Source organism: Oryza sativa, chromosome 9, assembly GCF_034140825.1.
Source record: "Oryza sativa Japonica Group chromosome 9, ASM3414082v1".
In the NCBI taxonomy this organism is placed as follows: Eukaryota; Viridiplantae; Streptophyta; class Magnoliopsida; order Poales; family Poaceae; genus Oryza; species Oryza sativa.
In genome coordinates this window covers 12369113-12392730 of record NC_089043.1, presented here as the reverse complement: position 1 = coordinate 12392730, position 23618 = coordinate 12369113, and the positions used below count along the sequence as shown (strand labels likewise).

Below are 23618 nucleotides of genomic sequence, written 5' to 3'. Positions count from 1 at the left end.
CGTCGGTTATCTGCATAACTTTTCTGCCGAGACTGTGCCACCTTTAAATTATCCCGAATGATTCTGACTTTAGCTTCAGCTTCTCTCAGGATATCAGTCCCGAACACTTGGCTTTCTCCAACTTGGTCCCACAATAGCGGTGTCCGGCATTTGCGCCCGTACAACGCTTCATATGGTGCCATTTGTATGCTGGCTTGATAGCTGTTATTGTAGGAGAACTCGGCATAGGGGAGACTCTTATCCCAGGTCTTCCCGAAATCTAGGACACATGCGCGAAGCATATCTTCTAGAATCTGATTTAGACGCTCGGTCTGTCCATCTGTCTGCGGGTGATAGGCGGTGCTGAAATTCAATCGAGTACCCAGTTCTTCTTGGAGCTTCTTCCAAAAGTGAGAGGTGAATTGGCTTCCCCTATCAGATACGATTTTCTTGGGAACGCCATGGAGACTCACGATCCTAGCGAAGTAGAGCTCGGCTAGCTTGTGTCCTCCATAGGTGGTCTTCACAGGAATAAATCGAGCCACCTTGGTTAATCGATCCACAACTACCCATATAGAATCATATCCGCCTTGGGTTTTTGGAAGTCCGGTGATGAAATCCATCCCAATTTCATCCCATTTCCATTCGGGTACTTGGAGTGGTTGGAGAAGTCCGGCCGGTCGCTGGTGCTCTGCCTTGACACGCTGGCACACATCACACAGGGCCACGAACTCTGCAATTTCCCGCTTCATGCTGACCCACCAGTATTTCTCCTTCAAGTCTAAGTACATCTTTGTACTGCCCGGGTGAATGGAATAAGGACTTTCATGAGCTTCCTGAAGTATCAGCTGTTTAAGTTCTCTGCTATCTGGAACGCATACCCGCTTTCCGTTCCATAAGGTTCCGTGTTCATCCTCTGTGAAACCAGCGGCTTTACCCTGTTTCATATTCTTGAGGAGTCCATGCATGTCCGGATCATTCTTCTGAGCCTCGCGGATTTGATCGAGCAAGGTGGGCTTGGCTTCCAACGCAGCCAAGAATCCGCGACCAACCATGCTTAGGTTCAGGGCTTCCATCTGTTGGTTAAGTTCGAGTGGAATGCCACGGACGTAGAGGGTGTTGCAATGGCCCTTTCGACTTAGAGCGTCGGCAACCACGTTGGCCTTACCAGGATGATAGTGAATTCCCACATCATAGTCCTTGATGAGTTCTAACCATCTCCTTTGCCGAAGATTCAGATCCGACTGGGTGAAGATGTATTTCAAACTCTTATGGTCGGTATATATTTCACAGCGATTCCCAATGAGATAGTGCCGCCAGATTTTTAGAGCATGAACTACTGCGGCTAACTCCAAGTCATGTGTAGGGTAGTTGCCTTCATGAGGACGTAGCTGGCGTGAGGCATAGGCTACCACATGACCGTCCTGCATGAGCACGCACCCCAATCCTTGGCGCGAAGCATCACAATACACCATGAAGTCCTTGCGAGTATCCGGCAAGATTAACACTGGCGAGGAAACCAGCTTTTCCTTGAGAGTTTGGAACGCCTTCTCGCACTGCGGGCTCCACACAAATTTCTCTTCTTTCTTCAACAACTGTGTCATGGGTCGAGCGATTTTGGAGAAGTTCTCGATGAATCTCCGGTAATATCCTGCCAAACCCAAGAAACTGCGGATTTGGGTGACTGTCTTGGGTTGCTTCCATTCAGTGACGGCGGTCACTGTTTCGGGGTCCACAGCAACTCCTTTAGCAGATATCACGTGCCCCAAGAATTTGACTTCGGACAACCAGAACTCACACTTGCTAAGCTTGGCATACAATTGATTTTCCCGCAACTTTCCCAACACCAGACGGAGATGGTGCTGATGGTCTTCCTCTGATTGTGAGTATATCAGAATGTCATCAATGAAAACCACAACAAACTTATCCAAGTATTCCATGAACACTTTATTCATTAAGTTCATGAAGAAGGCAGGTGCATTGGTCAAACCGAACGACATCACCGTGAATTCATACAGTCCGTATCGCGTGGTGAATGCGGTCTTCGGAATATCTTCCTCACGGATACGCAACTGGTGATATCCGGAACGAAGATCAATCTTGGAGAATACAGTGGCACCTTTAAGCTGATCGAACAGATCATCGATCCGGGGGAGAGGGTACTTGTTTTTTATGGTGACTTCATTGAGAGCTCTGTAGTCGACGCACATCCTCTTCGTCTTGTCTTTCTTCTCCACAAAAATCACAGGAGCACCCCATGGGGAAGTACTCGGACGTATGTACCCCTTTTCTTTCAACTCTTCCAATTGTTTCTTTACTTCGGCCAGTTCATTTGCTGCCATACGGTAGGGTCGCTTGTGTAGAGGAGCGGTTCCTGGAGCAAGATCTATTCGGAACTCAATCTCTCGCTTGGGCGGCATACCAGGTAGTTCTTCCGGAAACACGTCTCCGAACTCTCTGACGATGGGGATTTCTGACAGTTCTATCTGATGAAGTTCTGAACTTCTGACAGAGGTTGGGGGTGCAAAGAAAACAACCGGTTGTTCTGGCCCTCGGTACAGAGTAACAGTGCGTCTCGCGCAATCCACTACTCCTTGGAATTGTGCCAGCCAATTCATCCCAAGGATCACATCCAAGTTCTTTGTGTCTAGAAGAATCAGGTCCGAGGGAAAAGGAATCCCCTGAATTTCTATAGGGACGGCAGGGCTATAGTACTTTGCTGTCATAACCCCTCCAGGGGTGGTGATAAGCAGAGGGTTTCTAAGCCTTTCTACCCCCAACTGATTTCTCCCCACGAATGGCACAGATATAAACGAGTGGGAAGCTCCAGAGTCGAACAAAATTGTAGCAGGGATGGAATGAACGAGGAACGTACCAACGATGACGTCTGGAGTTGTCAGCACGTCCTCGGCCGTCACGTGATTCACACGACCCCGAATGACATCCTTGCCACCGTTGTTGGAGCGGGGAGGCGCTTGGCCTTGCTGACGCCTTGGCTTTGGGCATTTATCCGCAAAGTGTCCGGGCTCGAAGCAGTTGAAGCACAGACGCTGCGGACCTGAAGCGTCCCTGCGGCTTTGAACGGGCTGCACAGCTGGCGTAGGAGGACGGGGCGCACGAGTCCCTTGCTGATTCTGCTGCTGCTGCGGCTGTGGGACGCGCACCACGAATTGAGGTCGGGGCGCTGGGCGAGGTTGCTGCTGCTGCTGCTGCTGCTGCGAGGAGGATCCCCCTGGGTAGGGATTGGTGTAGCGGACCCTCTGGTTAGCACCCTGCTGATTGCGGAAGTTCGCCAAGCGGCGCTTGTGCGATTCCAGCTCCTTGTGCTTGGCTTCCAAGCGGATGCTCTTGTCCACCAGACGTTGGAAGTCCGGGTAGTCCCCAGAGACTAGACGAACGGACAGCTCAGGGTCCATTCCTGCCAAGAACTTCTCTTGCTTCTCCTCATCTTCCCGCACATCCTCCGGGGCATAACGGGCTAGATTGTTGAACTCATGCAAATACTCCATCACGGAGCGGTTGCCTTGCTTCAACTCCCGGAACTCCCTCTTCTTAAGAGCCACGACGCCGGCGGGCACATGGGTTCTCCGGAAAGCGGCGGTGAAGCGAGCCCAAGTAATCGGTTGCCCCTCGGGCTGCGTGGCCTGGAAATGGTCCCACCATAGAGATGCGGGCCCCTGCAGCTGATGGGCGGCGAAGATGACTTTCTCTTCATCACTGCACTGCACAGTGTCCAGCTTCTTCCCCACGGCATGCAACCAATCCAACGCATCCACAGGGTTGTTGGAGCTAGAGAAGGTGGGTGGACGGATGCGGAGGAACTCGGCGAGTTTAGAGTGTTGTGGGGGTGGTGGTGGAGCATTCTGTTGTGGCGGGTTTTGGAGGTGGTGGAGGAAAGCGGTCATCATGTTGGCTTGCTGGGCGAGGATTTGGGTGATAATGGCATTGGTGTCTGGTGGTGGTGGTGGAGGTGGATTGCCTTGGTGGTTGGGGTTGCTGCCTTCGGGTTGGTTGCCTTCACCGGTGTTAACATTTCTCCTGGTCGTCACCATCTGAAAACCCCACACGGAACCAGCAAACAGAGAGAGCTAACGATTAAAACTAACCACCCACGACTACCATTATTCTTAAATTTATCACTGCTATTAAATTGGTTCATTAATGTTCAAGTTGCTTAGGCAAATAAAATAAGACAGGCTCCGACATAGTTACACCACACACCGGCATAACCATGCCCCACACGACTCCAAAAAGACAAACGAGAAAGAACACACGCGCAAGCCTACTAACTGCTCGTCTACCGCTGCGACGGGCCAGGACGGAAGGTGAGCAACAGCGCACCCTCCGAGCTACCAACGCCGGAGGCTTCCCCCTCCTGGGGAACCACGGGCGCAGGCTCGGCACGAGGGGTCTCGACGAAGCAAGTCCACGCCAGGGACTGACGGACAAGCTCAGGCCTGGAGGTGCTCTTGCGGGCGGTGATCTTCTGGCTGCGGCAGACGCGGCGACGCTTGGGGCGGCAGATCTCTCCCTGGGCGATCTTGAGCTGGTGCAGCTGCGCCTCCACTGCGTCGAGGTCCTTCTTGAGCTGCAGGTTCTCCTGACGCAGCTCCAGGATCTTCAGGTTGTTCTCGACCATCCCGCGGCGCACCATCTGATGGAAGTCGATACGAGCCGCGTCGTACGCCTCCACCATGCGTGCCAGGTGCACGACGGTAGCGTCATCCTCCGAGCTAGCATCCCGGAAGGTGGCGTAGTCGCGGGCTCCTCCGCGACGAGGGTGGTAGCGGTAGGGCGAGTGCTGCAACTCGTCCGGGTAGCGCTGGTGAAGAGTGCCGATGGCGAGGAGGGCGGCGTTCTGGCAAGCGGCGGGGAAGGAGTCTCCACCCGCGGTGACTGTCAACGAAGTCCGCTCAGAAGAGCCGGCGAGGATCACTGCAGTGACCTCCCAACCAGCGCGGGGCTCCGCATCGTCACCCTCCTGCTCCGGAAGCGGCCTGGCCTGGTAGTCCACTCCGTGTGGATACCCCAAGACCACGCACATGCCTCGCAACTCCAAGACGAAGCCAGTCATGTCCAAACCACGACGGGTGACGCTGCCGGCCATCTACAAACAAAAACAAAAAGAGAAACAACATTTTAAAGGTCAGATTTTGATGATAAGTGAAGCAGCAAGACAGAGAGAGACTAGACAGTTTTCACAAATAACAAAGGATTTTTATTTTTGAAAATATTGCTAAGGCTTGGGATCTACGGCTCGTCCTAGGGTCAAGGGAGGCTCTGATACCAACTTGTCACGACCGGAAATAACCCAACGGGCTTTCCTGACGTGCGTGCATTAATCCTTGTCCCAGGAGGCAAGGTACACCAAAAGTTGATACAATTCAGAGTTTAACAAGCGGAAGCGTAAATAGTTAACTTATTACATGGGCAACGAAGGCCCAGCACACACAGAGACAAACGAAAAACAGCGGAAGACTAGGGCGACGACCACAGGCACTTGACGGCAGGCACGAGCTAGACACCGAAGCCTTCATCTTCAAGGAGCTCCTCTTCTGGGCTTGGGAAAAATTGAGCAAGACTGAGTACAACCACCGTACTCAACAAGACACACCCACAAATGCAGAATAAATGCAAGGGAGTACAAGGGAATTATAACATAGAGGGGTTAGGGTTGCAGTAAACAGCATTTAAAGACATTTAGTTGCTCAAGTTATTTTGTAAACACGATCTAGGAACTACACAATGTTATTAATCAAGGCCGTGAACCCACACGAACCTGCCTTAACCCAAGGCCTACGATGATTCAGACCGAACTGGCAACCCGACCCTGGGTCCCAGCTCGTCCCAAGCCAACCCAGGCCAACCATTCCATATTTTAGTTGTTAAGCATGTTTTAAGAATTAAAACACTAACTTGGGTACATTGCTCGGCTTGCCCATAACCGAGGGCTCGGCTATTCGAATAGATTATACTCTGATCAGAGGTGTACATCTTTACCCACAAGACACATCTTCCTCACGTGTAACCACGTGCCACATACCACCACGGTATACGGACGGAAGACGTGACATAGTTTCCAACCCATCCTAGCCTTAGACAAGAGTACCGACCCAATCCCGCCTACGGCCGGAACCCCCGGGACAGGCAGGCGAGACTGAGCCCCTAGCAGCAGGGCACCAACCCTCTGCCATATGACATCTCGACTACCGGGCCGCAGCTCGTGTAGCCTTCATTTGCCCTGGAGAATGTCCATCGACCCCCGACTTCATCCATCTCCAATCCGTGTACTTTTGTTTATGACTAGACTGAGCCACAAACTAAGCCTTACCCACTAGACATGTGGAAGTACGGTAGTGCTTTGCAACAGAGGCCCGAAGACCGGTCCTTATATGGCCGAGGTGCTACCATCAAAACCACGCACCCCGAGCCCAGCCTAAAACCATTTTAGGGGATTTTGAATAGAGGGGGCGGTGTGAAGCCAATTCCACAATAATCCAACAATTCCATAGTGTCCAGGTGATATGAATATTTCCCAAGTCTAAAGTTGTAAAACCTCCTAATGTTACCTAATTAAATTGCGAAGCATCTACCTAGAATTAAACTAGTGGTGTCATGAGTAGAGAGTCCACTAGTTGAGGTTTTGTTTGCCTAGGGTGAACAAGGTAATAATAATAACAATAACAATAATAATATGGTCATAACAAAGGTAAATAGGCATGGCTAAATAAAACAGTGATAACGCGGGAATTTAAATAAAGCGATAATGCAATAATTTAAATCAACATAATTTTATAAACTGGGATTCAATATGATCAAGATGATGTGTCTTGCCTTGCTCGTCTTCCCAAACGTCGGCTTCGACTTCCACGAAGAGCGGATCTTCCGAAGCTGCAGCGTCTACACGACCAACGGAAAAGAAAAGGCTTTTACACTACTAAACTCTACATAACAGCAGAAACAAAGCACAAAAATGGGTTCTTGACTTCTTAAGGAAAAATTAGAGACTTGAACGGTCCAATTCCGAGTTCAAATGGCCAAGATATGGCCATTTGAAGTTTATATGCTCTTTAAATGGATATTTACGAATTTCTTCATTTAAATTTTAATTAAAAATTCCATTTATTGCGTCAGCCGGGAGAGGGGCGCGCGGACCGGGTCCACGGGAAGTGGGGCCCACGCGTCAGCCTCTCGGTCCACGGTGGACCGGGAGCACGCGGCTGGCGGCGGTCGGCGCCGTGGGTCCCACGCGTCAGCCGCACCCGCGGGCGCGGGCGGCTGACGGCCGGGCCCACCTAGCAGCCGCGGGGCGCGCCCGAAGGCGGCCTCGCCGGCACGGCCGACGGGAGCGGCGCGCCCGCGCCCCGATGGTCACCGCCGGCGACCACCGGCGCGGCGGAGCGGCGCCCGAGAGAGCGGAGAGGAGAGGGAAGCGAAAGGGCGGTCCTCGGCTCACCCCGGGACGACGAGGACGGCGGAAACGACGGCCGGAGCGGAGGAAGGCGGCGGCGCGGTTCGGGATGCCGAGGGCGACGGTGCTCCGGCGGTCGGCGGGCGAAGCGGAGCGGCGGACGGGGTCGACGGCGACGCGGCGACGCGGAAGGAGGTGACGCCGAGTCGGGAGGAGGACCGGAGCGACGACGGCGGCGAAACGGAGCTCGGCGGCGACGGCGGAGAGAGAGGAGCACGGCGCGAGCACGAATCCGACGGCGAGAGCGAGCGGCGAGCGGCGGAAACGGAAGAGCGAAGCACGGGGGACGATTTTATAGCGTCGGGAGGGAGGGAGAGCGGCCGGGGAGGAAGGAAACCGGCGCGGCGATCTCGGCTCCATCAATAACGCCGGCGAAGATTGCGGGCGCGATTTCGAACGAATCCGAGGGAGAGAGAGAGGGAAAAGAGGGGGGATCGGGAGAGGGAATCGCGGGGAGTGATTCCCCCCTCTTTAATGCGCGCGGGGACGGCGGGATGCGGCGGAATCCGCGGCGGCGGCGGCGCTAGGGCACGGGCGGGCGGCGGGCGCGGCGCGAGGAGGGAGATGACAGGTGGGTCCCACCCGTCAGCGAGAGTGGCGGGCGGGCCCGCCTGTCAGCGGCGCGCGCGCGCGGGGGAGCCGATGGGCCGCGGGGGAAGAGAGAGAGAGGGAGGGACTGGGCCGAGCCGGCCCAAGAAGGAAGGGGGGGAAAGAGGACTTTTTAGGATTTTTCTTTTTATAAACCTTTTTAACTTTGTTCATTTCTTTTCAATTATTATTTGTGCTCTGCAAATTCCACTAAAATTTATTTACGCATTTTAGGCTTTTAGGAAATATACAAAAATCCTCCAAGCCTCATTTGACTTTTACATTTGCACATTTTAATTGTTGGAGGCTTTCACATGAATTTTAATTATTCTTTGCACAATTTCGAGGATGTATTTTAGAGTCGATTTGGGACGCGACAATCCGGCAACGGCGGCTCCGTCGCCTCGCTTCTCCCTCCGGCGACAGCGGTGGCCTCGGCGGCGGCCGAGGGCGGATCCAGCGGCAGTCCGTGGTAGGGGCGTGAAAGTTCTGTGATTATGTTGTTGTTCTGTGAATGTGAATGATGTGATGTTTGTTGTTCTTTGATGTTTATTAGTATGTGATTTTGTGTTGATTGTGGTTGATTTTCAGGGCGAAGAGTGGTTGATTTTTTGGGGGTGAAGTGGGAAAATCACGCCGATGGACTAAATCGGACTGGAAAAATCGCGCAGACGGACGAAACGAACTGTGACGATAGGAAAATTACGAATCTTTTAGTTAGTTAAGATGTAAGTGAAAATTGTTCTCATAACATTTTTAATTACATATCAACTTTTTCATGACAATTTGAATTCTTCTTTTATTCTAGTCCAAAATACTACTACTAGATAATAGAAAAATGCTACTTCTAGATAATAGGACTTCTGAAATACTTGCAAACTTACTTTCTGCAAAATAAACCAAAGCCTATGGTAACAAAAAATACTAGTGCAATAGGCTTAAATTCGTTGCAATATAAATCGAATTCGTTTGCAACCGATGCAATAAAACCCGTGGTAATAGGGCTATTGCAACAAATTTTGACCCCGTCGCATAAAAAGGTGATATTGCAACGATTTCACCATGCTATGAGAACAACTAATAATGTTGCAAAAAAACATGTATTGCAATATGGCTTGTGCTGTATGGTGATAAGATTTTGCAATGCACAACTATCCATTGCAATACGTTATTGTCACACGCACATTTTTTGAAGTAATAGTCTATTGTCGCGAGCACTTTATGTACATTGCTATGGTATTGCCACACATACTTTTCATGGCAATAAACTATAGACTAGAGAATAATTTCCTATCCTATTATAATATACAAATATAAGTCAAAGCGATTGGTAAACATTGGTCAACTAATTATATGTGAATCAATTCATTTATAATCGCACAAAGATACCAGCAATGTTCCCAATTATGTAGAAACACATCTGAATGTCCGAAACAAAAACATACTCCCTCCGTTTCAAAATGTTTGACACCGTTGACTTTTTAGCACATGTTTAACCGTTCGTCTTATTCAAAAACTTTTGTGAAATATGTAAAATTATATGCCTACATAAAAATATATTTAACAATGAATCAAATGGTAAGAAAAGAATTAATAATTACTTAAATTTTTTGAATAAGACGAATGGTCAAACATGTGCTAAAAAGTCAACGGTGTCAAACATTTTGAAACGGAGGGAGTATATAGTTTCTGAAACACATGTCCATGTTTGATCTACTAAACATCGAAGTCTAATAGTTGTTTGGAATTATTCATATAGAAAGGGCATGGGCATCATTCAAAGTTGTTTGGAAGCTGCGAACGATTATCCATTTTGACCTGTGCTTCAATCATATAAAGCCCATTCTGAAAAACATAATAGATGAGTCAATATACCTGGTTCTATGGATTAGGAATACAGATGAGTCAATATTCCTTTCTTAAGGAATTGGTGCTTAAGTGGTGATCCCTAGTGGACGATGTAAAGAGCCTGTTTGAGAGAGCTTTTAGCTTCTCTCAAAATCAGAACTCTCGCCCAAACTGTCTAACTTTTGGTCCAGATTCTGAGAAGATGTATTTATAAAATCTAAAAACTGAACTAGAAGTCTGAGAAACGGAGCTACCAACCAGTTTGCTTCTTGTAATCTTAGAGCAAGTTTAATAGTATATAGCCAACTACTAGCTCCAAATCATAGACAATTTAATAGCCAATTCATACAATAGTTACCTACAAAAATATACTACACTATTAATACCTAATCCCACCTGTCATATACACATTGTGTCTTGGAGGCTGTGCTAGCTATAAACCTGTAGCCCGCTACTCTTCTCTCTCCTCTTTTATCTCCTTAAAATATGTTTATAGCTCGCTTATAGTCTGCTATTGTACATGCTCTTAAACTCCTCGAACGGGATCACCTATACATTTGTCCACAAATTTTCTTCTAAAAAATTAACAGATGTAATTATAGTACAATCGTGATGTAAATATAGTACAATCATAATGTAATTACACTATAACTTACATGTAACTTGTATGTAACTTTCAAAAATATCTTCATAACATGCTATTTCGGTGAAACAGAGGTTGTGGGAATGAATCCTCTCACATATGTGCGCGCAGTGACTTTTTTTCTTCTTAACTTGCACAAATCTTGAAACAAATCTAATGGTTCAAAATTATGTGAAAGTTACATGCAAGTTACATTGTAATTACACTAGGATTGTAGTGTAGTTATATCTGTCAAATTTTTAGAAGAAAATTTGTCGACAATGAATCAAATAATAGGAAAAGAATTAATAATTACTCCCAAATGTTTGTCGATAAATTTTCTTCTAAAAATTGCCTTGAACAGGCAAAAAAAAAAACGCTGAAGTAGGGGTGGCAATTTCCCCCGTGGGGCCAGGTGAAGTTTATGCCCCGCAGGGAGTCAGGGACGGGGCCCCGCAATTGGGCGGGTGAGGAGACGGGGGAGGTATTTCACCCGCGGAGCTCCAACTAGACTTCTAATTATTGTGCCAACCATCACAAAACATCACATGGGCCATTAAGCCCATGAAAACCCTAACCTAATACCCACTGCACCGATTCTCGGTCTCTCCCGACGCCAATGCTCCTAGCGCTGCAGCGTTGTTCGCCCCTCCCCCGACGGCGCGCGGTCTCCATCTCGGGGTGGATAACTCGCGCGCACACGCGAGGACGTTAAGTCAGCGAGCACGCGGGCCTCCGCCTCAGTAGTAGCGCTTAGCGCTTTTCTTGAAACAAAACAGCACGTGTGGTGCTACAGCAATGGTGATTAGCGAAATGCTACAGTAATTTCTCAATAAAAATAAAAACAATTGATTTTGAAAGTTTGAGTTAAAAATTTTCAAATATTGACTTAAAAATTTTGAAAATACGATTTGAAAGTTTCCAAAATATAGACTTGAAAGTTTTCAAATATGAGTTGAAAAGTTTTCGATTTTAATATGAAAAGTTTTCAATTTTGAGTTGAAAATTTTTAAAATTTGAGTTAAAAGTTTTCAAATGTCGAGTTGAAAGTTTCAAAACTGAGTAGAAAGTTTTCAAATATGAGTAAAAAACTTTTAAATCTCGAGTTGAAAGTTTTCAAATCTTGAGTCAAATATTTTAAATTTGAGTTGAAAGTATTCAAATCTTGAGTTGAAAGTTTTCAAAATTTAACTTCAAAGTTTAAATCTTAACTCCAAAGTTTTCAAATGTAACTTAAAAATTTTCAATCTATTAGTAAAAATATCTCAAAAAAAAAGAAAAATATTTCCTTAATTACTGTCATTATTCTTAACTAACAAACGTTAAACGCGTTATAAAAAAAATTCTCGATCTAACAGCGCGGCGGCACCACGCGTACGTTGTGGGCCGTGTGGGCCGAAGTGCGCGCCCGGGGCACGTACGCGCGAAGCAATAAGTCCATTTTGCCTCCCTCATCTCTTGCGCTTGTGTGAATAACATAACTCAACCAGAAAACCGGTATAACGCCTCCTTCTTCTGTAAAAACCAGAGCAAATCACCTCCCTCAGCGGTTTCGGAGGCGGTTTTGTCCTACGTGGCACTTACGTGGCGGGTTGACTTCCATGTAGCGCTTATGTGGCACTAAAATAAAAACAAATGTAAATGGGCCCCACATGTCAGTGAGTTAAACAATAAAATAAATTATTGGGCCCACATGCCAGTCACCTTTCTCCTTCCTCTTTATCCTCATGGCGAGCGAGATGGAGAGAGCTCCGTGAGCCCGGCGGCGGCAGGACGGCGGGAGCGGTGGGACAGTGGGAGCTCGGCGGGACCGCGGGAGCGGCGGGAGCCCGGTGGACCGGCGGGATGCTCGGGGACACTGGGGACATGTGCCGCCGACCAACGCCCCACCCGCCGACCAACGCCCCCGCCGACCAACGTCCACCAGTGGGGAGGGAGAAGAAGAGGTGGCGGCGAGGTCGAGGAGGCGAGGATAGGGATGAAGCGGCGGAGGAGGAGCGTGGGAGGGGAGGCAGCGACGGGGAGGGAGGAGAGGAGGAGGCTTCCTCACCTCTGCTCTCTTTGCTCCCGCCGTTCCGCCACTCCGCTGAGCTCCCGTCGCTTTGCCACCCCTGCCGCCCCGTCATCCCGCGGTCCCGCCGTTGACGAAGCAGTCGTGGAAGAAGTGGAGGCGGAGGAGGCTGGCCGGCATGCTCCGGTGGGCGTTCCACGCCTTCTGGACCTCGTCGAACACGATGGACTCGGCGGCGGGGCACTTCTGGGCGTAGTACTTGTACACCAGCGTCTGCGCGTCGGCGACCAACGCGGCGTGCAGCAGCACGCCGTTGACCAGCCACACAGCGCCGCCGTGACTCCCCTCTTCATCGCCATCGCCACGCTCGGCTAGCTTGTGATTGATTGATGCAAATGCAACTGTGATTTCTCGCCACTGGCTGGTACAACGACGAACAGCTCGAGAGGAAATGGTGCCAACTTGTCCTTCAATCGGACATGAGATTGAACTGGCCGCGAATGATAATAATTGATTAGGGATGAGGCGGCGGAGGAGGGGCGTGGGAGGGGAGGCAGCGACAGGGAGGGAGGAGAGGAGGCGGCGAGGCTTCCTCACCTCTGCTCTCTCTCTCTCTCGCTGCTCCCGCCATCCCGCCACTCCGCCGAGCTCCCGTCGCTTCGCCGCTCCCGCCACCCCGCTGGGCTCCCGCCGCTCCCACGGTCTCGCCGCCCCGCCACTCCCGCAGTCCCACCGCCCCGCCGTCGCTGGGCTCACGGAGCTCTCTCCATCTCGCTCGCCGTGCCTCGTGAGGATAAAGAGGAAGGAGAAAGGTAACTGACCTGTGGGCTCAATTATTTATTTTATTGTTTTACTCACTGACATGTGGGTCCCATTTACATTTGTTTTTAATTTAGTGCCACGTAAGCGCCACATCGATGCCATATGGGAAGTCAACCCGCCACGTAAGTACCACGTAGGATAAAACCGTCTCCGAAACCGCCGAGGGAAGTGATTTGCTCTGGTTTTCAGAGAAGAAGGAGGCGTTATACCCAGTTTTCCGATTGAGGGATGTTATTCACGCAAGTAAAAGAGATGAGGGAGGTAAAATGGACTTATTACTACGCGCGAATTAGGAGTCCAACTCCATCTCTCCTGACCTAATATTTGGGATTCGTCTGGGCCGGGGCGGACTGGGCCTTGTTCTCCTCCTTCCCATGATAGGTAGGTACGGACATCCCCCAAATCCTCTTCTTCTGCTCCGACCTCACCTCGCCTCCTTCCTCCGCCGACTCCCTCCCCTCCGCCATTGCAGCCTCGCCTACGGCCTTGAGCTCGTCGCCGATCCCCGCCACCGCCGCGACCTCTGCCTGCCCCCCATGCCTCGGCCGGCGAAAATCAGGGTACACTTCCTCCCATGCTTGCACCTCTTCCCCTTTCCGCGTAAACCCTAAACCCGAAATTTCCTGCAATTTTTTTTTAAAAAAATTTTGGTCGAATCTTCGCTAGGGAACCGCATCTCTACCGTTTTTGTTGTGCCTTGCAAAGGTTTGTCTCCCCTTCGAGAGAAGCAGCAAGGGGAGTTATGGAGTATATGGATTAGGGGTTCAGGGTCTCAGATGCGTTCTTGTGCTACCTTGGAAGGAGTATTTTGTTCATTAGATTTTTTTTCTTTTTTTTTTTTGCGGGGAAAAGTTGTTGATCAGACTTGGGATGGCTACAGTGGAAATTACAGGAGCGATGTGGTGTTAGGTCTCTAACCTGCAGGAAACAGGGCGAGTATTTTGAATTGGAATACGATGGCCTAAGTGAGTGAAGCTTTGTTGGGACTGCTAGTGTTGACCAGGACTGTTGGATTAATCCGTTGAAATGAGTGAACACATGACTGGACTCTTATTGACCAAACGTATCTTATATTCGATGGGATTATAACATGGCACGGCCAATACTCTACACCCATTACTTCATTGCTTTTATTTCTCCGTTGTTGCATACACGTGCATGACAGAAAAGAGGCTACACCATATCTGAGTAGACTGATTCTGTTACTATCTCTATTTTTGTTTTATATGCTTGTTACCTCATTTTTTGTTGGTTAACTCATAATTCTATATGCTTATTTATCTTCATGTCTCTATGCTGCAGAAAAAACATGAGAATGTGTTTGATCAATTGATCAAGGCGATAAAAGCTCCTGTGGACTTTGATCTGCCGCCTGTATTGAAAGAATGGAAGTCAAATTACTATGTGCCAATTAAGCGGAGTATCCTTACCCACCATTGCATTTAATCTGTTTCCTTTCTCGGAGCAGCAATGATTTGCGTCCTCCTCATTTATACTTGCAATGTCTCTGGTTAAAATTTCATTCCTTGGAGCAATCATTCTACAAACTTGAGTGTATATTTATCAGTCTCTGCTGTAGCATTCTAGATTGATTGTATATCCGAAAATTTACTAAATCCTAATGTACTACAAAGTATAATATAGCATAGGAAAGTCAGTGGTTTGTTTTTTCAATAATGTGTCTTGTCACAGGGATGCATTTAACAACGGCTTCAACAACGTGTTTTCACATGGGGTTGTATTTCAAAATTGCTTAAGATGGTATCTTCAATATTCCAATCTGTTGAATCTCATTTTTATAACATAGCCATCCAATTACTCGTTTACAATTGCATGGCTGGAACATCTTAATTTCACAATGTAAACAGAGGACTTGCCTTTTACTGCTGTAAAATTTCTGTTTGTCTAAAATTTTATTTAGCATTACGGTTGTCCTTAATTCTACGTAAGATGCTTATATTACTCGGAAACGCGTTGAGGATGATGGCATTTTTTGTTCCTGTACCCCTTCTGGATCATCCGCAACTTGTGACAAAGATTGCCAATGCGGGTAATCTCTCTCTCCCCCCTCTCTGCTCCAACTTGCATCCATCATATAGCCATGATACTATTATGAATATAGCTCGTATTGAATAATAGCCTCAAGGAGGCAATATATAGAGTGCATATAGCGTTAGGACTCTAACCTATAGCATGTAAAGGGATAACCCATATATGCAAAAGACTTTATATTCCTAACTGATACAACCTAGAGTGTTTGAGTCTGCTCTTTTTTTTTTTTTTGTCTTGAACCTAACCTCATTAATAAAATGGTAAGTTTCTTATTAGAATAACCTGTAAACTTTATTGGTATTGAGTGTTGAGGCATTCTAAAATACTGTATTTTTGTGATGCAGGATGTTGTTCTCTTGTTGTTCGTCGACCTGTAAATGTGAGAATAAATGTGCTAACAAACCGTTCCAGCATAGGACTTTGAGGAAAACCAAATTAATTAAGGTATGATTGAATCAAGTTTCTACCATTGTTGAGTTGGCAGATTACCATTTAAGCTGACTGTGGATAAATATGCCATTGCTGTAGCTGATGCTAATAAAGTTTTGATGCAATAAATGTTATAAAAATAGTCTTTCAACTATGTGTTCCTTGTTAAAAATGTCAGCTTTTCTTGTGTAAAGTGTAAACTGTAAAGTAATATAGGAGTATAGGACACTTGTTAAAAATGTCAGCTTTTCTCGTGGAAACTATAAAGTAGTATACGAGTATAGGACGCTGTGAATGATAAAGGAAATGTTAGCCATATGAAATAAATGAGAAGAAAAACTTAAACTATGAATCCAGTTATGGTAGGATAGATCTCAATCAGATTATGGTAGATTATTAATTTCTTTCAAAACTTTCCGTATAATATCGATACGATTGGGAATAAACCTCCTTGTTTGGGCATTCCTTCTTAAGTAATGTCTATTATATACCCCTCAAGTACGGTAACCAGGTAAAACGCCCCCCCCCCCCCCTAGGCAGAATCCAACCTGATTTTAATGGTGATTTTCATGATTTTAACATCCATTAATCTGGTTGTCTGCTCTCCTAGTTTCATAATGCATTCCTACTTCCTAGTATAGCATGATTCCTTGGTGTCCTGTGAATATTCCACTGTTATGCTTCTTCGGATTTGACCAGGACAGGGATGGGTTATTTCTTACCCAATAGTGCTAGGTCAGTGTGGTCAGGAATTCTCTTCATCCTGCTGCCCATGCTCCTTATTTGTCTGGCCTGTTTGTTTCACAATTTTCAAATCCTCGTTCTATCATTTACAACTCATAATACAGTGCCTTTTTACTTGCTTAATAATCAGACATTTTAGAAACATTATATCCATATCCCTTTATATTTTCTGTATGTTTGGCCTTATGTCTATGTACAATACGCGATTAACTAATTTGTAGTATACCTTCCAACATCGCCTTCATATAGAGGCATATTCTATCGTCAGCATATCCTGTACCATAGCCATCCAAATTCCTTTATATCTTTGTGATCTCATGATTGACATTCATAATCTACTTTCCCATGTTTCTATACTGTATTTAGTATTTAGTACAGATTTATCCCTTTTTATCTATACCCTAAATGACTAACAGTTTCTTCTAGACAGAGAAATGTGGCAATGGGGTGGTAGCTGAGGAAGATATTAAAAAAGGAGAATTTGTAATCGAATATGTTGGAGAAGGTATGGTTTTCTACATCCTGTGCACATACGTAAACTTTATTTGTAAGTACGTAAGGATCAAAACAATTCAACTTTATTATTACTTCTATACAAAAGTATACTCACTCCTTACCATAGTATAAGGGTTATTGGGTGGATGTGACACATCATAGTACAATGAATCTGGACAGACGGTCTGTCCAGATTCATTGTACTAGGATGTGTTACAGCCATCCAAAATCACTTATATTATGGGATGGAGGGAGTATACCGAATCCACAGTAATACTTATTTTTTTACTTTTTATTTTTTTCATTTTTAATTATTAAACAATTAGAATTAATATATACAATGGTTTACTTGTCACGGAGTCTTAATTTTTGTTTGTCCTTGATTTTTTTTTTTGCAAGATATGAATTGTAGTACTGAGATTCGAAAGTAATGAATAAAAGCTTTACATACAAAGCTGTAACTGGTTTAAGTCTCAAAATTCAATTTTGGTAAGTCGTATTCTGTCCCAAAATATAGCTACCTTTGTAGTTCAAGGCTATGTTTTGGGACAGGGAGTATAAATTTGTTGTTTGTACGTAGTTCTAATCTTATTTGTTCTTGATGAAACAAATTCTAAGTTTGGAATTAATATAGAAGTTGTACTTGTCTTGGAGTTGCAATTTGAGTTTTTTTATATTTAGTAATTCCAAAACTCAGAATTCATAAATATTGTATCTGTCTTGGAATCTCAACCTTCTATCCTGTTAATTTAGTTATGGATTTAGAAATTACTAAAAAGCAAGTTGTAACTTACTTCACTTGGACTCTTCTTTTAATTCAAGTCGTCATGGTTTAGTCCCACCTAGATTAATGACCAGATTTTTATCCACTACTGTGCTTAAACGTGAGATTTTCCTCAGAGTGTCCGATTAGTATAGGTATAGATAGATCGATAATTCGATCTATTGATATGAGTTCTCACATTGAACATATTGGTAATCAAACTAAAGTCCAGAATCCAGATTGTGGGTTGGAGGGCTATCATATCCTCCAGTAAATCTTTTTCAAACTGTTACAATATACAATAACTTGGAGCTAAAAACTAATATCCACATATCTTGCAAACATATTGTAGTTATTGATGACAGAACATGTGAGCAGAGACTATGGAAAATGAAGAGGCAGGGTGACACTAATTTCTATCTTTGTGAGGTCAGTAGTAATATGGTGATCGACGCGACCAACAAAGGAAACATGTCGCGCTTCATAAATCATAGCTGTGAGCCAAACACAGAGATGCAGAAATGGTAAGTTATACTCTTGTCAGCTCATTCATATATGCTGTTCTTCTAACATCACCCTGATATATGACTAGTATTTATATTGTTTCAGGACTGTTGAGGGAGAGACCAGAGTTGGAATTTTTGCTCTTCGTGACATAAAAACGGGGGAGGAGCTGACCTATGATTACAAGTATTTTTGTTCTAGTTCTATCCTTGACTTCTTTTCATTTCACTCGGGCATAATGATTCATCATTTTCTGTATATGGAACTACTCCTGGTATTTAATTTCTCGGCTTTACCTACAGGTTTGTCCAATTTGGAGCTGATCAAGATTGTCACTGTGGATCTTCAAACTGTCGAAAAATGCTTGGCATCACAAAGCCTGTTAACTCAATTGTACTTCATAATGGAAATCTGTCACAAGATCAGCATGTCCGGAAGAAAAGAAAGACATATTTGGAGAATTGTATTGGGGAGATTGTCCGTTTGTGGCATCGACGTCACAGCATGTAAGCTTTGGTAACTGTAGATTCTTCTAACCATCGGATGATGTATTTTTCCTATAATCTGAGAATCTACCTATCTAGTTATCATATACTATTTGGGAAAATGTGATAAGTTGTCCAATTCAACACCTGCTCTCTACTGGATTGATAAACTCGGTGTTAAGGTTGGAAATGGGGTTAGTTTTTCATGGCTGCCTATGAGTAACATTTTGGCTCCAAGTGGTTATGTATATCACTAGTTTTGACTTCATCTAACAAAACCATTGAGAGTAGATGCACAGTTTATTTTAACTTCCAAGATGTTTTAGTACATCTGATTGAGGAAGTTGATTTCCCTTTCTTTCTTTCTTTCTTTTTTAACTTTTTGAGATTAGATCCATTATAACCACTTGATTATTTATCTCATTGTTCAGGTATCTCGCAGCAAGTATATATGACTTCAATGAGCGCAATGGAATACATACAGTGAGTTTGTCAACATATGGCTTGCATAGTGTAGGGTGTGTAATTTCTGGAAAAACAATTTTATATGTTTTGTATTGTTGTAGTTATTGTTTACCGATGCAACTATTGAAGAATTTGATTTGAGAGAGGAAGATTGGGACTTCTTACCGGTATGATGTTCTTAGCATTAACCAAGTTACAAATATGTCCTATTTTTCTTATTTAACATTTGGATCTACCGTGGCAACATGCGGGGTATCATCTAGTTCTCTATATTTCTAGCAACCATAGCCTGAAGTTTCCATGATGTTGTCCACTTTATCCTCTACGTCATGCAGACCTTTTGTATAATCCAATTTTATCATAAATATATTTATTATTTCAGTAGGTCTTTCCTCTACTTTATATAAAAAATAGTGTTTAGCATTGCCGTCTTTGATTTTTTTATGTAAAAAAAGGATAATAGTACTTCTGTATCCTGGTGGTAGCATTAAGTGTAATGGAGAACAACATTCTATAGAAACTTTTGGCCGAATGTAGCTTTCCACATCGTTATAGCACATGTTCGGATGGACCTGTCTTTTCTTCTTGTCAGCAACATTGCTTGTGCTCCCCATTGAGTGTGTCAACCGCAAACTTTTTTTTGTTTTTACTGATTGGGCTGCGTATAACCTCCTGATCTGGGCTCTTAGCAGGATTATGTCTAAGATGTTCTTTTATTGAAGGTTTAACTTGCATAATGTTTAGGATTTAATGTGCTTGTTTACGATTCTAGTTGAGGACCAAGAGCTTAGGAAATGTTTTTGTGAACCTATGAGCACCTGCACTCATTCTCACTGTAAAAGGAGTTGTAACTGAACTAGTATATACCTCTGTTAGCAGCAATATGTTATGCAGGAATCCTTAGCAATTAGACAATTTACCCTCCTCTAAAATTCACTGGAATCTTGAAATATGATAACAATTGATTGAACCTCATCCTCCATTGCTCTTGGAATAACTTTGATGCATCTATCGCACCATCATTCCTTGGTTTGTAGCTTACAGTGTAGAAGTAAATAATGCTCACTATCTGAGCTTGGGCCTAGTTTACTTGATGTTTCCTGACTGTTTACCTGAACTTGCTGTTTATGAAGCCTGACTTAAATAACCGAACCTTATCATTTGCTTCTGGCAAAGTAACTTAACCTTATATGTTATTTTCAGGATCCAGATGGTCCTGAGGAAGTGTGAGTGATCTGAAGGTATTGGCAAAAATAGTGTGCATACCCAGGCATTTTATTTTTCTGTTTATATTATTTGTTGAGGTTGGTTATGCTAGGAGTAGGAACATATTACTGTACTACTTAAGCAGAACATTGGCCTTTACCATCATCAGATAGAGCATCCGGTAGGGGTTTATTTTCTGCATCAGTGGTTCGTGTACCCCTTTTCCATTTTCTAAAGGTTAATTTGAAATTTCCTTTTCCATTTCCTAAAGGAGTTATTTGAAATTTCCTTTCTGTTTTTTCTATAGTATTCATGGCAGTTGCATATTATTTACATTCATGTTAGATTGTCTCCTGTATCATTTGCGTGCCTAGACAAACAATATAACTTAATTCTGCAATAGCATGTGAATTGACACTCCTAAATATTTCAAGCTAATCATTCCCATGTCCTTGTGGTTCTCTGTATGAACAGCTTCATATGAGGATGTCATCGCAACTGTGTCAATCGGATGATTGTACTGTTGGGATTTAACATGTGGAAGTGTTTAGCTGCAATCATCCACCCACAAATCAATTCTTCAGAGCGTGTACCCAACATGATACTGTCCTCCTAAACTGTAAAAAGCTTTTTTCAATTGTTGAATGTTCATTAATTTTTTTCAGGTTTGTATCAATCGAAGTGCATCTTGTGATGCTTGTAAAAATTGTTGGCTGGGTGAGTTTACAATCGTTGTTGTAACGTGCGATGGTGATAGTTTATTAGTTTAGTTTATGCTGTTATACCATGTAGTTATGCTTGTACTGAGAGCTACTTGAACCATAAGATATTTCGGTATGTCTGCTCTTAGATTTGTAACGAGGACTTGGAACTCTATTCGTGCTAAACCTGGGACTTGGCTTGGAACATGTAAGATGCTGCTAATTGTCGAAGCAAGTGGCATGTACTCTTAAGCAAGCAATGCAAATTTCAGTGTACTACTGGCTTGTCTCTGTCTGCCGTTGGCACCTGGCCTTTTGGGTTACTACTGGTTAATTTTGCTGATTAATTTTGCCATTTAGGTTATCAATTAAGCTTGCCGATCTCTTATCTGCTGCAACCCTCCATGCACGTGTGAAATGCAACTAATCTCGTATGCAGCAATCAGTCAGTAATTCTAGCAACATTAGCATTTCTGGCTAAATTGTGTGGTTTGATAAGAATTTTGGATAATTTTACTAATTGTTTCTGTTTCAAATCAGCCATCTTTTGTACCATCAGTTGCACGGCAGTCCTGTCTCCCCTGCATCGACATTCTAAACGTGGAACAAGATAAGTTTGCTACGGAAAAAAAAAACGATATGAAATTTTCCCTTTGACAGTGCCTGCAGATTTCAGTGGGACAAAACTGATGATATGTTTACAGGAACGGTCGCTGAGTCGATTCACGCGCTCTCTTCTGTCTCCCTGTCCATTTAAGGCCCTTTGATTCAAAGGAAATTTATATGAATTTTAGAGGATTTTATTTCTATAGAAATTTTTCCTACAAAGTCCTTTGAATCAAAGGAATGAACCCTATTTCCTATGAAATTTCTATAAAATGCCTCTTCCCATACAAGTTTTGGAGGAATTTTAACAAGAGGGAGAATCTCATGGAAAAAATCTCATGGAAAAAATCCTTTGAGTCCTTATCTCTCCTCAAATTCCTGTGTTTTTCCTGTGGTCCAATCAAACGATCATTCCTACGTTTTTTCTGTGTTTTGCAATCCTCTGTTTTACACTTATATTCCTGTCAGAATCCTATATTTTTCCTATTCCTCCATTTTTCTATTCCTGTGATTCAAAGGGGCCCTAATTATCTGGCTTTTTTTGTGTCTTCCTTTTTCCTGGGTTTTAGTTTTTTTTCTCCATTATAAAGAAGACGCACACATGACGCTAAGAACGAAGATTTTTTTTCTTTAGGAGAGGATATTGTACTCTCTCCGTCAACAAATATAAGAGCGAATTTACTAAGAGGACTAGTTGTTACCTCCAATTTAATCGGTGGCTCCTTTTAACCAGGCTAAAAGAAAATGCCGATCTCGCTCTCCATCATTAATTACCATGTTAGTATCTACATTATCCATTGTGGTGGAGCCATATTATGATAGGCTACAAATTAATGCATATGAAATGCAATACTATATTTTAGAAATAAATAATAGTTATAGAGAAAGTATAATATATATTTTAAATAATTTGGCGCGTTTGTATAGATATTGAATTTTCTTCCTTTGTAATAGCACTTCCTCCATTAATAATACCTGTTTTGATTGTGAATTCTGACCAACAAATAGCTAGTCAAAATACAAGTACACTCACTTTATTTAGAAGTATATATACCATAAAGAATCATAGTTTATTATACTTTTTCTGCACATAGAATATATTGGCTTATAGCTATATCAATGAAATATTCCGCGGGAAATCATTGGTCAAATTTTAATCCTAAATTTGTGGGATGAGGAAGTAGAATTAGTTATGATCACAAGATTGGCTCTTTGTATGCTAGGATACTAACATAGATACTCCCTTCGTTCAGAAATATAGAAATATAGATATAGGTTGCTATATTATAAAACGGATAGAGCAGAAAAGTAGGTAGGCTTCTGCACATTAGACAAAGATGCATGGCCTCGCCCTGCATGATCTGAGCCCCATGTTCTCCCTGCACCAAACCAACATCTGAAAACATCAAAACACACATATGCATCCATCCATCTCCTCTCTCTCACTGACCACCACTCTCTCTCCCTCTGAACATTCCAGTCTTTCTCTCTCTAAAAAAAGCAGAGAGTTTTGCAAGTAAATGGGGTATGTCCATCCAATCTGTAATTAATATATAATGTGTGAAATTAAGGAGAGATTAGCTATAGAGATAGATTAATTTTAAGAACAAAGAAAAAGATAGTAGAAAAGGGGACGTGAAACAGTGCGTGTTGTGTGTAGGGGTGGCATGATGTGGCGTGGGCCAGTGGGCCCCAAAGCCAATTGATGTTGGGGTGGGCCCACAAAGGGTAGGGAAGAGGCCGGCGATGGAGATGGATCCTTCTAAAGCAAATGCATGTGGTGGCCCACCGTACCTGCCTATGTATATGGCCCGTCCATCTCTACGT

At 44.2% G+C, this 23618-nt stretch overlaps 1 protein-coding gene across 1 annotated transcript; it reads left to right on the top strand.

Moving 5' to 3' along the window:
• The first annotated feature begins 13693 nt into the window (after positions 1-13693).
• LOC4346677 (histone-lysine N-methyltransferase ASHH3) lies at positions 13694-21464 on the top strand. The gene is made up of 12 exons (XM_015795833.2): positions 13694-13901; positions 14644-14761; positions 15292-15391; positions 15738-15837; positions 16993-17071; positions 18177-18348; positions 18434-18514; positions 18631-18834; positions 19245-19296; positions 19380-19445; positions 20482-20519; positions 20959-21464. The coding sequence occupies exons 1-11, from the start codon at positions 13716-13718 to the stop codon at positions 20506-20508; spliced, it is 1185 nt and encodes a 394-aa protein (XP_015651319.1). The 5' UTR covers positions 13694-13715; the 3' UTR covers positions 20509-20519; positions 20959-21464.
• Positions 21465-23618: the final 2154 nt, after the last annotated feature.